At 47.6% G+C, this 16,733-nt stretch overlaps 1 protein-coding gene across 1 annotated transcript; it reads right to left on the reverse strand.

The window, feature by feature from the left end:
* Window positions 1-1,819: 1,819 nt before the first annotated feature.
* Window positions 1,820-16,723, reverse strand: LOC142579260 (uncharacterized). The gene is made up of 4 exons (XM_075689286.1): window positions 16,284-16,723; window positions 9,352-9,495; window positions 6,107-7,450; window positions 1,820-3,790 (listed from the first exon to the last, which is right to left on the reverse strand). Exons 1-4 carry the CDS (start codon window positions 16,459-16,461, stop codon window positions 3,657-3,659), a joined length of 1,800 nt encoding a protein of 599 aa, XP_075545401.1. The 5' UTR covers window positions 16,462-16,723; the 3' UTR covers window positions 1,820-3,656.
* Window positions 16,724-16,733: the final 10 nt, after the last annotated feature.

Consider the following 16,733-nt stretch of genomic DNA (forward strand, 5'->3'; position numbering starts at 1 on the left):
AGCGAATGCCGCAAGATTCGCGTGAGACTTGGAACTGACCATATCTCTGTCGTCAACATCACAAGGATCCAGTCAGCGTAGCAGCACAACCTTCTCGCCGCGCGAGTACCCGAGGCAATTATCGTGTCATTGCCCCTTTCGCACCTCGCTAGATGTTGACAAGGTAGTCACAAAGTTACAGACGGTGACAGTCAGGGGCGCTGGTTCGCAGCGTGTCGGTCCGAGGCAGCGCCTTCTCAATGGCGGCTCAACGGAGGCACAGTCAGCTGCCAGACAGCGCGCTACCGTTATCAACACACGGCTTTGATTAAGGGCCCCGGCTCGCAATTGCAGCCATCGAAGTAATCAGTGCACACTCCGAATGTCGAAGCCTTTCTTTCCATTTGTAAGGACATAGTCTGACAGCTGCGGAATCCAGAGAGTCAGCGAAATAAACAAAGATTAGGTCTGTTTTCTTTGTTAACCGAAGAAGAAAATAATGTGGATAGTACGAAAAAAAATGCGAAACAAGGAAAGATAGATATTAGAGGGGAGGTGTGAATAACACCTTTATCGCGGCTCTCCATTGTTTGTTTTCTTTTGTGAATGAACTACATAAAATTCAAGTTCGCCTGTGATATGCTATGCTTGATTGCAATGTTCTTTTTTACTCAAGCGCGTACAGACATTGTTTCCCTTTCTCCGTTCCATGCGCTGCCACAGACGCTGAACCCAATTCAACTTATCAACTTTTTAATTCTTGTTTACTTGTACACGCTCGAGCAACTTAGGTGCAAAGGACTGGCATGACCGCGTGTACTCTGCCGAAATGCACTAAATATAGCTGTAACCGAAGGCTTCACGAAATCAGCTGTCAGAACGAGAAGTCGCTCGCCGCTCAATAAAGCTACAAGACGTGGTACCGTGACATCGTCGACGTTCCTTTAAGTACGAACGTCTGTGGCGACGTGATAATGAAAGTGAAGAAATTCTGGACAATTCAGTGACTCAACGTTGCACTTGTGACCGACGATGCTCGCTTCGAATACCAGAACTGGTAAGCCCGAACTGCAGCGGTACTCAAACGATCATATACGTTGCAATGTCATTCGCGTTAAAAACGGCACTTGAACGTTTTAGAGCGTTTCATGCGCTGTCGCATGCCGCACTAGAAGCTCGAAAGGTCTCGTGGATAAGACCAGATAAAAAGTAGCCTTCATGGTCGCAGTGTCATAAGAAATGAACGCATTATTACGCTTATACAAAGACAGAAGACGCGTTGCTCTCGTATCCGTTTTACGAGTGCCTCCTTTATGTGCCCGCTTGGTCTTCGGGAATCTCTGCTGTTTCGTAACGAATGTCCTCGCCCGCAAAAGACTTTTACTGCACCCCCAAGCTCACGAGCGTGTCATATTCTTCGTAGCTCCCTAGGCAATACCTAAAAAAAAAAAAACAAAAAAAAATGCCCCTGACCGGTTTCATGCGTAGCAATGAATGTAACAGTGGTCTTTAGTCGAGAAAAAGATTTGGAATGCGAATAAGGTAAGAAAACTTAAGATAAGTTGTAATTAGTTTAGTTTATTTATCTCCTTAACCCCAGGGCCCGAGCGCATTAGAGAGGGGAGTTGGTACATTCGATAAAGTGGAAAACAAGAAGACCGCAATAAATTTGTATAAGACTAAAAAGAAAAAGAAAGGGTTACATCAATACAACATAGAATATTAACAATAAATAGCGCACAGTACAAGGAGGAAAAAGAAACCGCTGAGCATACAAAGCATAGCGAGATCTTATTAACAAAGAACGAAAACAAGAGAAATGACGCCCAAAACAGTAATATATGCCTACAAAACAATGAACGCCGGTTTTATTAATATTGGTGCGATCAAGTAATGATTAATGCACATTTCGTCGAATTCTTACCGTAAGACAACACAGAAATCCTTAAATTACAAAGCTAATGGAGGGTCTTTTCTTTATTTCTTTGTTATCGAAATGAAAATAAAGAAAGGAGATGTCACCCTATAACGGTGACGGCTATTCCTTTTCGCACAGTACACATAGTAGCAGAGTCTTCGTGTTCTTTGTGCGCATACCCGCAGTAGCTGCATAGGCGGAAGGGTACACCACGAATACCACGGAGTGAGTATACCAGAGTTACTCACTCTGGTTAGCCATAGACTGCTCACCTTTCTGTGGCGGCATCTGTGCGTCCGTCTCATGCCGAAGGACCCTGTTTACTGACGGCCGAATGGCATGTTGCACGCATGCGGTACGTGCGAAACTGTCACGTTGTATTAGGGCCGCGACACAAGCCCGGAGATCGGGCACGCGCCGCGCTGCACAAAGGACATTTACGCCCCAAATATGTTTCATGCTTAGAATTACGACTTCGCGAGAAGGCTATATAGTCGCCAGCCAAGGAAGGAAGGCCGTGAAAGTGCCACCGCCGCGTCATCCTATAGGTCGTTTAAATTGCCCGACGCTAAATTTTGGCTATTCTGAATCATTCTATAGCGTCACTGTTTATATCGATCCCGCTGCCTTTAAATCTCTGCTAGAGATAAACGATCAAAGTAAGAGGAGTTATTTCTATAACCTCGACACTGCAGCGCCTTACGCAGGACGCACGTAGCATCTTCGCCGACTTCGTCGGTCCGCCAACACGGCGTGTCCCAAGTCGGGCATGTGCGACGCGCACTTCGACGGCTTTAACCCTGAGGGCCTCCCCCCCTTTCCCCATTTTCGTCACGAGTCAGAAAGGGTCGTCCATGCCCTCGGTGTCTCCGACTTCGCGATTGGAAACGATCAGGATTACTGGCAGCTGGCTAGTCGGCCGGACGATATAGCATGCAGTGCAGAATGTACCTCTACACTCCGTTCCGTACATAGCAGTCAACGCTGTGGAGGCTAGAGAGACTTCTTGCAGTGGCTTCGCTCGCACTTGGGTGTAGTAAGATCCTTTTGTGACCGCAATTGTGAGCAACTGTTTTTTATATAGGCTCTGTACTGAATGAAACAAGTTTCACTCCTTAGAGACAAAGGCACTGTGGTTTACGGCTGCTAATGCGCTATTCTAGATCATTATTATTTTCGTTTTTCTTTCCGACTTTCTTTTTTCTTTGCAATACGTCGCGAGGAGCCTCACGCGCATGTTCGCGCGAGCGGACGCGGTTGGCGCGCAGCGAAGCATGGACGGAACGCCCGGACCGATTACGTTTATTGGCCGATCTCCTTGCGTAGCTTCCACACCGTTGACTGCCATGTATGGAACGGAGTATTGTTCAGAATGAAGACGGGAGCTGCGTCTTCGGATATGTTCGGTACTACACGGCGGGCGACATCTAGGGGTAGCATCTGGTTTAAGACCAAATCGATGTGAGCATGCGCGTCCACCTTTACGAGATACCTTGTTTCCTCTCGCCGTAGAGCTGGTCGCCGCTGCTTGGGCAGGCGAGAAAAAAAAACAATAACAGATTGCACGATTCAGCCCACAATATGAATGTAACAGCTATATCGCGGGTTGAAGCCCTACTGCAGTACGTGTCGTGACTGGCAGAAAAGAGGGAACCCCTAACATTGCCTCTGCAGCAGCCTGCATACTTTCTTCGGCTAGTCCAAATGTACAGCGAGCAAACGGGTGCGTGAGATGAAAATCCGGCAATTCCGTGGTGGCTCATTTCTTCCGTCCGTCCCGACAGCATCTTTCTTGCACGGCAGCGTAAATCCAACGCATCGTACAAAGTGCTGTGAACGCCGCTATTGCGAGGAACAGGCCAGAGTAGTTTCCCAGCGTGTCTCGGAAGTAACCTGCAGCCAAAACGGACGTGACACGAGTGTGAAAAACGAATTTCACAAGATATTTGGAAAAGTGGTCTGTTATATGTGAAGACGAAATTACAAGCCGTTATGTCGAATCCTGAAAGCAACAAGGCTTATGAGGGCAAATCTGGTTGTCCGTAAAGAAGCATCAATACAGCTCCATTCATAGCTATCAATTCTAGTTTTTGTCTTTACAGACACTGTGTTTGCCATTCGCTCGAGAACTTCGAATGCATCTTTTATCTATGTATGTTAGAACCGTACCAAAGGAAGCGCACCTCTAGGATATTCAGAGTCACTTCCTATGACAACGCGGAACAAGCGAGAGAAACTAGTTTATTGATATGAGAGGCGGTCAGGTCGGCCTGAAGTAAATATCCCTAGCCATGGAACTGCACTGAACAGAAGAAAACGGAAGAGGGAAAGAAAGAGGATTATAACGGTTAGCGATGTCGACAGAAAGAATATGCTAAACACGTAACAGACAAGTACACTCAAAGCCTATTTCGTACCCGTACTTTTGAAGAAGTCAAGTAAGGCTGCCTGAAAACTAGATCTGCGGCCACACCAATGGCCCAGTATTGCTTCCTCCGACAAAGGTTGGCTGGCGGGGCGGGCAAAGTCACCGGTAAACATATGTCGCTCTTCCACGTACTGAAGGCAATCACACAGTACTTGATTTATAGACTTATGCACGTGGTACAGCACACAATCTGCAGACTAGATGTGTCGCATTAAGAGCACGTTCGGGGAATTGTATAGGCCAACAAAATAAGGAACAAGAAGTTATAACAATGTATATTAAGGTTAGTTTGATTGAGCGATCGATCGATTCCTTCCGGATTGAAAATGTTGGCTTCTTCACAAGGGTAAATTTTTAAATTAATGAAGGTTAGCGAGTATACAGGGTATTCATGTGTTAAATATACTTTCTTTACCATAACTTCTGAACATGCTGCTTCAGTTACGCTTCTGTCTACTCGCCCGGGTTGCTTAGTGGCTATGATGTTGGGCTGCTAAGCACGAGGTCGCGGGATCGAACCTCGGCCACGGTGAATGCCTTTCGATGGGGGCCAAATGCGATGACGCCCGTGTACTTAAATTTAGGTGCACGATTCAAGTACGGTGTATATTTCATATATCCTATCCAACCTGGTCAACAACTGCAGAGATATAACAGCGATTAATATTGCACTGATATACGTCCAAAAGGAATTAACCGCATCGATGATTGCCATCCTTACGGACTCCCGCGCCGCCCTTAGCACATTACAACGCAGTTGGATTTATTGTCCAGTTGTGCGCAGCATTACTGACTTTGCCAACAAAATTGCATACCGTGAGGTATCACTCTTTGCCCAGTGGGTACCTTCACAGGTAGGGATCGCCGCAGATGAAGAAACCGATCGGCTGGGTTCAACTTGCGCTCATGACGACTGTGTCTGCTCAGAAATTTTGAGCCAGCTTGATGACGCTCGTCTGTTGATTCGTGGCCAGCTACTCAAGCAGCATCAAGACCAGCGCGGCGCAAATGGAACGTTCCCGCCCCCTATTCGTGGTCGAGGCTTGCCTCGTCGCTATAAAGCACTGCTCAAGCTAAGAGTTCGTCGTGTGAACGTGTGCGAACGTTTTTACCTATGAGGACGTGTGGCCTGTACATCGTGTGCGTCTTGCGGTTGCTGAAAGGCACTTCAGCACCCGACATTGGAGTGTCCCGCTTTCATTGCGCAGCGCATGTCGCCAGTGAGGGTCTATCGCCTCCTTGGCCTGCGGTGTATACGACCCTCGAAGAATGTTTCTACCGTAGTGGTTGTGCGTCTCGACGCCTTAAGGCTCGTGGCGCTCTCCTTACTTTTCTAGAAGTAACGAACTTAGGTTCACGTTTGTAGCTTATTTTTACTTTCAAATGACAAGACCACAGACACTATTTCTTCCATTTTAACATTCTTTGGTAACGTGACCTGCAGTGACCGACCCTAGCGTGCGTGACCTTTGTCATCTTGCTCTTTCTTTCCCCTTTCCTCCCCTTGTTCATATATCTTCCATTTCTATGTTTCTATTTCCTCCTTCCTGAAGAGTAGGCAGCCGTTGTGCCCTTTCCGGTGGCAGTTGCCAACCTGCTCCTCGCTTTTCGTTTTCCTGTGAAATTTGTATATGTTCTTCAGCGTAATAATAATAATAATAATAATAATAATAATAATAATAATAATAATAATAATAATAATAATAATAATAATAATAATAATAATAATAATAATAATAATAATAGTAACAATAATAACAAACAACAACACCTGCACTTGCCTGCTAGGGAGGGCCTCGCAAATGCTGTAAGTCCCACTAAGAAGGAGCTGAGCCCATAGGCCAGGCTGAAGCGGCCGATGTCCACCACTTCCATGTACAACACTGGCACCAGTGGCTGCAGCGAACCGTTGCACCAGCCGGCGACGCCGGATAAAATCACAAGCACGGCGTACGAGTGAAAAAACGCGAAGCAAATATCAACGGCTGTCCAGACCGCCAAGCAAAGTGCCATGAACGTGCTCCTCGAGAATATTTTTCGGTCCGTGATCCACCCAGACGTGAGCCTGGCCGTCAGGTCCATGGCAGTGAACGCAGAGATCAAAGTGAGCGCCTTCCATCTGTCTATGCCGTGGTCCAGGGCAAAGTCGATGATGACGGTTGAAAATATACTTGAATTTGTTATCATCACAATCTTCGACAGAACTACGGCATAGAACTTGGGGAGCGCGAGGAAACTCAAGAGTTCCTTGGCCGCCAGTAGTTTAGCCTTTACACCTCCAGGGAGCTTTCGCGTTTCTTTCGTATCCGCCATTTCAACGCGAGTCGCCGAGAGTTCGCTATGCGAATGCTCCGCGCCATAGTTCTGCTCCGCATTTTGTACTGTAGGCTCTAAGTGCGTGGCACGATCCCGAATTTCATTGCAAGCACCGTATTCCGCCAGATGGACGCCTTGGGTTGGGGCTCCTAAAGTTGCCATCGCCGACGTTGTTCGTTTTCTCGCGCTTTCGGCTTCCCGTGCGCTGCTACTAATTTGTTCATTCAAGCTCGAAGAACGCCCCGTGCACGGAATCTCATGAATGTTTTCTTTCGATACCTGTCGACTTGTGGTTTCACAAGGCTCGAAGCCATCATTTTCCTCGCCACATTTCCAGCTGTGTCTTCCGCGAGGCGCTCCATAGACTCCAATCATCCCTTCTTTGTCGTCACCGTCCGCAACCGTGACAGAACGAACGCTTTCTGCTTGAACGGCCTTGTCTAGATCGAAGGCCGGTTTGCAGTTGACTTCTGGAACGACAGGCGCTGAAGAGATGGTACCTGACCCAGATACGCTGCTATCACTGACCTCGAAAGGTTTGGCAGGTTTGTCTTTCGCTTGACCAGGCTGTTCTGGCGCGGGTATGCGCTGTAGGAGCGTGCCGACGGTCGCATTAAGTATGGTCCCCCCGGCGAGTAAAAATGCACCCCGAAAGCCGTATTGGTCAATGAAATACTGGATTGTCGGCGGGAAAATGAGGCCACCCACGGAGAAGCCGGCCAGGTTGAGACCAGAGGCCACGGCGCGGTACTTGACGAAGTGCTGGTTGATCACCGTGCTTGACAAAGTTACGTGGCCAACACTCCACCCTGCATTGTAGAGGATACAGTGGAAGAAGAAAAGTGCGGTAATTAATGTACACTGCATAGCGCTCTATGCAGAGGACTTGGGCATGATAGCGCGCCGGAACGGTTGCGTAAGCTAGAGAAACGTGTTTAACAACTATACGGGCTCTTGGTTGCTATGAGTAAACCTAACACCTGCTTTTTACGCCAGAGCACAGTGCTTATACTTATGCGAATAGATCAGTTTATCAGCAGCCACTAAGGCAGAGAATACGCTGTGCATTGAACGACGAGGAGCAATGTGGTTAAACTATTGAATTCTACATTCTGCATGTGAAATGTTTATGCCATAATTATTAATTCACTACATAGGTCGCTTTACAACTGAGCCATATCGAGCAACCTAGGCGTCAACAATTCGAGTTTTATTTTGTAGTCTTTAATTTTCTTCTTTCGAATGTGACCTCGACCCTGAGAGCCCCCATACCAAGAAACATGCACTCAGAATACAACAAGGAGAGAAGACAAGTGAGGGCCATTACGCTACAAGAAATACTAAACAAGGAAAGCAACAAGGCAGAAATAAGATACACGGACGCCGCCAGATACAAGGCAGGGACGTATGTTGCCTGGGTATAGCAGAACGAAGAGATAGCTGCTGCCTCAGTGGTTGCTAGGGGCATTGAGGTAGCCGAACAAGCCACCGTAGGACTGGCCGTGCGGACCTGCCGATAGAACCTTCCGGTCATCGTCGTTACAGACTCACAGACAGCCTGTCGCCATTTCGGGTAGGAAGAATTAGCAAGACTGCACTCAACATCATCAACAACCAAGACACCCCTGAAACGTACATTGTCTGGACCCCGGGACACGAATCCATGGTGGGAAAACAAGCTGCTCACCCCGCCGCCCAAAAACATGTACGCCGGGCAGCCCCACCAGGACATCGTCTACCGTCAGACCAAGACGAAATGGCACAAAAAATATACTACAACATTCTAGAACATTACAAGAAGAATATCTGCCACCATACATCAAGCTTAACAGAAAAGAAGCCGTCGTTCTACGCCGACTCTAGATGGGCAATTACCCCCACGCCACTCCCCTACACGCGATATACCCCTCAACATTTACAAGAGACTGCCAATTCTGCAACACACCAAATACCCTTTACCACATGGTCTGGGAATGCAAAAAGAATCCGCGGGCAACGCTTATTCACGCACCAACAGGAGACCAGTGGGAGGCACAGCTGATAATTCCAATACCTGAGGACCAACTACGGCCGGTGAACAGGGTCTGGCTATCAGCACAGGGCCACGGCTACTTGAAACAGAGTGGCCGCCCACCTTCGGGCATCAACAGCTCGTTCTTCGAAATAAAGTTTATTCACTAACTCAGATGTACCCCATATTAGTTTTACCACATCTTCTAAGCACTTCAGTCTTTTTAGCTTTCTGAATTGGTTTGCTTACTAATGCTTGCCCTGTTTCATCTATTTGCTAACGTTCTTCAGATTTTGCTCGTTGTTCACTCAATGTTCCGGATGTTTCTGCGGTTAGGCGTGGCCGGCATTTAACAAGACGCGTGAGGTTTGCACTAGAGGGAAGCTGTGGTCTTTATTTTCTTTCCAGGACCGCACGAAAAGTAAATGTCGACAATGTTGCTGCAGTCGACAATGCGCTACAAAACATACAAGGAGCCGATTGTTGAGCTGGATGATTATTCATATCAGGGGCTACCGTTGTGCTGGAGGTGGGCATATATAACGATGTCCAATATAACAGTATCAAAGGTGCTAAAGCATGTCGACGCGGTTGTCTATTTTGCACCCTCTGTGCAAATGTATTGGCGCCGACGTGATACCTGTTTGTCTAGGCAAACCGCCAAGGGCACTCACTCTATAGATATACACGAAGCCTTACCATGAACGACTCCGTATAGAAGGGCAAGGTAGGTGACGCTGTTGGCAAAGAAGCACAACGACACAGAGGTGGCAGCGACAATGCACGCAGTGAAGGTAATCTTCCACACTGCCACGTGCCTCGCAAGTACGCCCGCGACCAGGGCTGGAAAGAAACGTTTGGTTTCGTGTTAAAAACTCCCCTCCTCCGCACGACACTGATAATTTATGTCTACGATGAAACACTGTTAAAGGCAACGCGTGAGTGCCGAACACGGGCGTATTTCCCCCTCCGAAAAGTTTACAAGTGCCCGGTTTCGCAGCGGGTAACTTGTGATTGGTGGCGCTGACACCTTTCTGCGCCCCCGCGCAATGCATCGATATAACTTCTCTCGGCACTTGCAGCTGCAGAGCGCCAGCAAAGGGAGAGCCACGCACCGGAGTGCTCCCTTTGACGAAGTTGACCGCAGCATTCGCAACATTTATCCGTAATCAGCTTCTGTGGCCGATATGAAGGTTGTGTGCTACATAGTGGCGCAGCCGCCGGCGGATTTACTTGCGCGTCGTGTCGTACACGTGGTCGTGCCGTCGTCCGACCACGCTTACGACGCTCTGCATGCCTTCAACAGCGCACATTTCGCAATGGCAAGTTGCCCTGCTGAGCACGAGGTCGCGGGTACGATCCCGGCTGCGGCGGCTGCATTCCGAATGGGGCGCATTGTTAAAAAAAATAATAAAAAAAGAAAAAAATAGCGCTCGTGTATAGCGTGCGTCGTGTGAACGTTAAATAAGCCCAGGAGCTCAAAATGAATCCGTATCCCTACATTATACGTACGGCGTCCCCCATAACCCACTGCGCCGTTACGGGTACGTTAAACCTCGAAACTTATTGATTCGAACTAAAATGGTACTTCGCTTGAGCAAACGCAGCAAATGATGCGTCTGGCAACATTCCTGCCGACCTCGACGAAGCTGTTGAGTAGCAGTCTATAATTCACGGGCCATTGAGCAGACGCGAGCCACAACTGAACGCGCACTTTACGCTCATAACTCACACGCTGTTGGTTGCTACCTACGATTCATCAGCAATACTCATGAGTCACTGACTAGCTAAAATATGACGCACATCACCATCTGTTACGAACGCTTTGCGAACACATTAAGGTCGGTGGACGTTCACAAAACTGCGCGTTTATGTGCTAAGCGCCGCTCTCAGCGCAAGCCACAATTACGTTTCACGTCATATCTGGCTTCAGAATCGTTGCGCAATAAAGGCTTAGCGCGTCCAAAACGCAGCCAACCTTTCGGTCTTTCAATACGAAACTTGAAGTAAGCGATGGAACAACAGGCCGACGGCGAGAATAGACAAACACAGCGCTGACTAAACGCAGTGCTTTATTGCGCGTCTCGACGATCCGCAATCATTGTCATCATCATTATTTTTATCTCTTGGACTTTTATTTGCGAGGACACATTTAGCTTCTTCTTTTTTCTCGCTACCCGCGAGCTGCCGATCCAGCCAGCGCGCATGCGTTTTTCTCGTGCTGCATCGACCACCGCGCGGCGCACTTCGGTGCGCGTTCGCTTTCCCTGGCCGACTGGATTTTCGCCGGGCAGAGTTTTGGACGCTTTCTGGCTAGCAGACAAGAAAAAGAAACAATGCATGGTCGCTCGCCGCCATCACTACGGGGACTCGACGGATTGCAACGCGTTCACTTCAGAGCAACCTCCTCGGAAAATTTTGTCTTGCCGGTGTAGTATACACCGAGCAGCATGCGTATGGTTCTCTGTAGACCAAGCGTCTCACGTTTTCTGCGATATTCCTTCAGTAGCCGCATTAATTTCTTAAAAGTAGGCATTTGATTGAGGCCAACATGCTTTCCTTCGAGCTTGTTTTTTTTTTTCATTTCGGTGCCCCCTCCCCACAAAAGAAAGAAAAAAGACATTGTTGCGTGGCAGCGAATTGTCGCATGGGGAAAGTTTGATTTTGTTACTTCTTTTGTGGAAAGTAATGGGCCACGAAACACTTCAGTTACCGGATACTCTTAGCATATTATTGCGGTAGCAATTATATCGACACTTCATGCAGGCGCATTGCTGCCGTCGCCCTCATGTTCCGTGTAAAGCCCAAGGGCGATAAAATTGTGACCACGCGCCGCATGCTGTATGTGCGAATGAAATCGTCTGGGGATGGGCGGTGGCATGGGTAAGCCGACGATGGTGGCTCAGTCTTTTGTGCGCAAGGGAGAATAGCGGGGAGGAAGCGCGCCGCCTTCCGTCGCGCACGATACATCGGGGGAGTGGAGGGGGGGGGGGGGGGCTGTGATCTGTGAATCTGTGGTTGCGCAACATGTTTATTTGCCTTGTTTGACGCATTATATATAGTGACTTTTTCTTAGATACGTAGATTTATTGGAGACTTATACGTATATTTAAATATCTTGTTGCGAGGTTTTGTGTATATGCGCAGTGCAGTGACACTTTCTTGCCCTTTATCAAGCTGTATCTTCACATTTGTATATTCCATTGTATCTTCGCACATTTCTAATGTTCGAGGACGAGTCAAATGAAAGTGAGCCAACCCGTCCCGTGCCATAACGGTTCGGTTCATTATTTGCGAAGCATGCGCATAGCTCATAGGCATATCATTTACAAAAGTGACATACAGGGGTGGGGATAAATGTTCTTTAATGCTCTCATACACTGGGTTGAACATGGTGGCATTACATAATGGACGCTCCAAAAGTTAAACAGCGTGGTGTGGTGAGGTTTTTGACAGATGAAAATGTCTACCTCCCCCCCCTCCAAAATTTGTCGCCATATATTTATGAGACAGGAATTACGCGACTCGTTAATCAGTGAGACAAATGTCTAAATGCTCATGGAGACTACTTTTAAATAAAGTACCCCGATTGCCACATATTCGCATTGGCTCACTTTCATTTGACTCGCCCTCGTATATTTTGCAGAGCTCCTGCTTTTTATATGTGCTCTCTGTTGCGACTATAATTTCGGAGCAATTACTCGCAATACACGACCGGTGACAGCTGCTCCTGCGCAATACATTCTAATAAAGGACAGCGTCATTGAGATTTTGCACTGGCCGTTGCATATGTACAAAAATGTAAATAAGGTTCTTGAATGATAGAGAGAGAGGGAGATGCAAATGAGAGAAAGGCCGGGAGGTTAACAAATTTTCATTAAAATATTTGTGCTCAACTTTTACATTTCCCGGACTTTAGATTTTTCATATCAGCGGCGTGCACTGCCTTGCTGGTTTCAAATTGATATAGTTCTAAAGGTCGTGTGACATTTGCGTTACTTAATAAATATAAAGAAAACATGGAAGCATTGATATCAGTCATTTCGGACACAATTTTGAGACATACGAGTACATTCTTTTATGAAATAATACATATTTTACTTTTCTTGGCAGTGTCTTGGTAGCGTTCAAGAATTCGTCTGCAGCATCTTTGGCAATGGCAATGCAGTTATTATTAATGTTTAATATATTTGATCCCTCGAATATTTCTATAAGGAGGAGGCCGAGCTGCAAAGCGAGCCCTCTCCCCCCCCCTCCCCCCCCCCCCCCCCGAACGACATTTCTGGCTACGCCACTGACTTGAAGATAACGTGGTGAATATTTTATACAATACTGAAAGCAAGCTAATGAGCCTATAATACTTCAATCCTTTAACGTATCCCTTCTTATGTATTAGTATAATTTATCATTGCTCCAGCTTTCTGGTAGACTTGGAAGTCGTGAAGCAGTGCGTATAAAGGACTCCATGCTTTCCAGCATAATATCTCCTCCATCTTTGATTAAATCGTCTGTTATTCCATCTGCTTCTGCTGATTACTTCTGCTTACTGCTACTTCTACTTCTGCTCGGGACATGCATTCGGATCGACAATCAGTAAACTCAAAAAACAATGTCCACGCATCGGGGCGTATCTTTGTCCCACCAACAATCGTTATCTTTCTTTCGCGACTTTCCATAACTCCGCGCGACCGGTAGTTCCAGTTACCTATCCACGGAAGAAGGGGGGGGGGGGGGAAGAGGAAGGAGCACAGCGCAACGCGATTGAAGTCGGAATCCGCTGGGCAAGTGGTGGCCCAATACGTGATCGCACGTCAAAGTGCGCGGTTGGTTTTAGTGTTCCCGCTCTGCAGGCAGAACCACGGCAGGGCAGCTGAACAAGCTCGCACAGGATAAAAACTAATAGCATAGCTCCTGGGAACCAATGGCCTCAGCAAATCTCGATTCTTGCTCCATGATCTCAACGCGCGAGGTCACGTGTTGGGCCGCCACTGTGGCTTCACGGAGCGTTCGCTTGCCAAGGCTGGCTGCGTGAGGTAGTGCTCCTTCCTATATCTTTCCTTCCTCCATGTCACAATCAGCATGTACCTTGACATAGCATTCTTGACAGGAAAGTAGCGAGCGCAGAGTTCTCAAGAAAGGAACTTGTGCAAGACGGATAGGGTGTAAACTGTTTTCAGAATGGACACACTCTTAAAAAAGTTTGCATCCTTCGGGTTTATCTTGGCCCACAACGATAATCGTCATCTATGTTGCCCGCATTTCCTTTCTTCAACGCTGCGCGCCCGGTACTTCTGAGTCCCGAGCCGCATGCCCGTTATCAGCGTGACATAGTATTCACGAGAGGAAAGTAGCGAGCGCAGAGTTTTCGAGAAAGGAAACGCCAGCAGGGCAGTGGCGATTATCATTGTGTGACAAGTTCCAAAATGTGGAAGCTTTTTTTAAGAGTGCACTGGAAGAACAAACAACACTAGCAAAATTTTACACCCTTTGGGGCGTATCTTGTCCAAAAACAAAGTTCGGCAGCATGTTACACTCCTGTAACACATTCTTCATACTTGGTAACACGCCGCCTCGCATCGTCGCGTTGCTGCTTTCGCAGTTCGACATCTTCGGCTCACTTTCGACGCTTAGCTGCGGCTTCGCGCGCTCGTAAATCGGGATCAGAGTCGCACTAACGACGTTTCTCATCGGCCTTACGTTGCCTCCTCTCAGCAGGGGATTGAAACGTATGCTGTTCTCTACGTTGTATGGATGATTTTAATGAATGTGTGTACTGTTCACTTCACTTCATTGAGCACTTGTAGACTCAGCCTTACGGGTGTATGATCCACTACATTTATGTTTGCTTGCTTACGGAGGTACGAACCATTGAGAATTTCACGTTATTTTTTTTTTTTTGTGCCACTCGATTAGACGCCACGTGCCTGTACGTTGTGTGCGAGATTCCAATGAATGTATACACTGTACACTTCACTTTGTTAAGTGTTTTTATAGCCTCTGCATTACGAGAGGGATGAGCCATGGCATTTTTTTTTTCTTGTTTAGAGGGGTATGAGTCATTGCTGATGATAGTTTTTGTACCAAAGGACCGGACGACGCGTTCTTTTTCTAGGTCATTGGGGGTATGAGCCACTTGCTTGCATTTCCTTTCTTGGAAACTCACCCGCCGTGGTTGCTTAGTGGCTATGGTGTTGGGCTGCTGAGCACGAGGTCGCGGGATCGAATCCCGGCCACGGCGGCCGCATTTCGATGGGGGCGAAATGCGAAAACACCCGTGTGCTTAGATTTAGGCGCACGTTAAAGAACCCCAGGTGGTCAAAATTTCCGGAGTCCTCCACTACGGCGTGCCTCATAATCAGAAAGTGGTTTTGGCCCGTAAAACCCCAAATATTATTATTATTATTTCTTGGAAACTTGGCGTTCGCTAGTTTCCCGTAAATAATTGCTTTGTCACGCTGATAAAGCGCACGTCACTCGTGGTCTGTATGTACCAGTGGTGCAGCGTTAAAGAAAGAAAATCTAGGCAAGATAGATGAAGTTTATTGTTAGGAAACATGATAAACCCGAAAGGGCACAAGCTAGTTTCAGAGTGAAGGACATACGATATAACACCGCTAAAGATGCGACGTCATGTGCCCGACAAGTAGGGGACTTCATTGTGACGTAGTGATAGCGAAGGCACACGCAAGTTTTACCACTTTGATGGAAGGCAAAGGCTTCAACAATCTCACGTTCGCGTTGCTCATGGTGTTTGCATAAAATGGCGCGCTCAACATGGCACTAGCTCATTCGCGCTCAGATATCTCGCACAGGTGACTATTCGCGGTGGACGCAGCCTAAATCAGGTTTGTGTATGTAAATTAGCTATTTCGTACAGAATATATCAGAAGCGCATGCGTCGCCTACGGCGATTCCAAACAAAGTGCAGGATTTGCTGAAACTGAATCGCGGTCACCATCTGTCACTCTTTCACCCATAGCACGGCCGGCCGCGCGCGTACGTCACAGCTGGAGTACAGTGCTAAAGCATACGAGAAACCAGAACTCCGCACTGACTGTGCTCATAACCAATTGTTTCGCCCTAACAGTGACAGATGGCGCCACCCTTTCGTTGCCGCTAGAGTTACTGTATGTGCTACCATACAGTAACTCTAGTTGCCGCAAAATCTGCCTTTTTTGTCCGGCATCTCCGCGTATGTCGCCGGTCTTAAATTATTCTGAACGAAACAGGAGAGTAATGCACCCGAAAGGGGTATCGAAATTCATGCACAACGAAAAGCCCCTTTGGTGTTAAACATAAGCCCGAACGATCCGAAAGAGTCACGTGTATACATGGCGCTCCTACTTATGCGACATTCCGTAGAACGCGCGCTAGGACAGAACGTAAATACATCCATCAATAAAACTAATTTCTTAGCTGTGCAGTCTTATAGACGTATTACTTACGCACCATGTCATATTCCTCATGTTTTTTTTTGTTTTTTTTTACCATGTGGTATGATTGTGTGGCTCACGGTTAGCTCACACAGTTGAACTGACTCGCCCAACTTGTTACTGTTCTTACAGTGCAAATCGAATCAGCCAATGCCGACTCGTGCCAGACGAGCGACAGCAGAGAGAGAGTGGCATCACCTGCAGTGAAATAGCACGTGGCCGACGCGGTGCCCGGCCAAGTGGCTTCTTCTCTCGTCACCTGGAAGGTCTCTATGATGCCGACGTAGACGATGGCTCCGGATCGGATCATGACGACGCAGAAGATGTTGACCCAGCAGCAGCCGGCTGCCACGAGCCAGCTTCTGGAGGAGTCCATGGCGGGATTGTAGCGGCGTGGTCGCTGGTGTCAATCTTCGGTGCAGTGAGCAGTTGCGGGTTTTATGGCTCTTTGTCGCTTATCGTCATCGTGAACAGAAACGCAATGGCCTACCGACTGCAATTTTCCGCTCGCGAGTGTTAAAAAGGTACCCGTGTATCCATGGCGGAACGGTAATACTGGCGTCAAAAGACCTCGAGCAGACTATCTTTGCCATGGATGCCGTACGTCAGGCTATCTTGGCCACAGACGCAATGTACCGACGGCTAAAG

Source organism: Dermacentor variabilis, chromosome 4 (genome assembly GCF_050947875.1).
Source record: "Dermacentor variabilis isolate Ectoservices chromosome 4, ASM5094787v1, whole genome shotgun sequence".
Classification (NCBI taxonomy): domain Eukaryota; kingdom Metazoa; phylum Arthropoda; class Arachnida; order Ixodida; family Ixodidae; genus Dermacentor; species Dermacentor variabilis.

Coding starts and splice junctions, on each gene's coding strand:
- LOC142579260 (XM_075689286.1), bottom strand. CDS start 16,461: ATGGACTCCTCCAGAAGCTGGCTCGTGGCAGCCGGCTGCTGCTGGGTC. Junction 7,451..9,351: donor TCTATACGGAGTCGTTCATG/GTAAGGCTTCGT, acceptor TCTACAATGCAG/GGTGGAGTGTTGGCCACGTA. Junction 3,791..6,106: donor TGCGAGGCCCTCCCTAGCAG/GCAAGTGCAGGT, acceptor TTTTGGCTGCAG/GTTACTTCCGAGACACGCTG.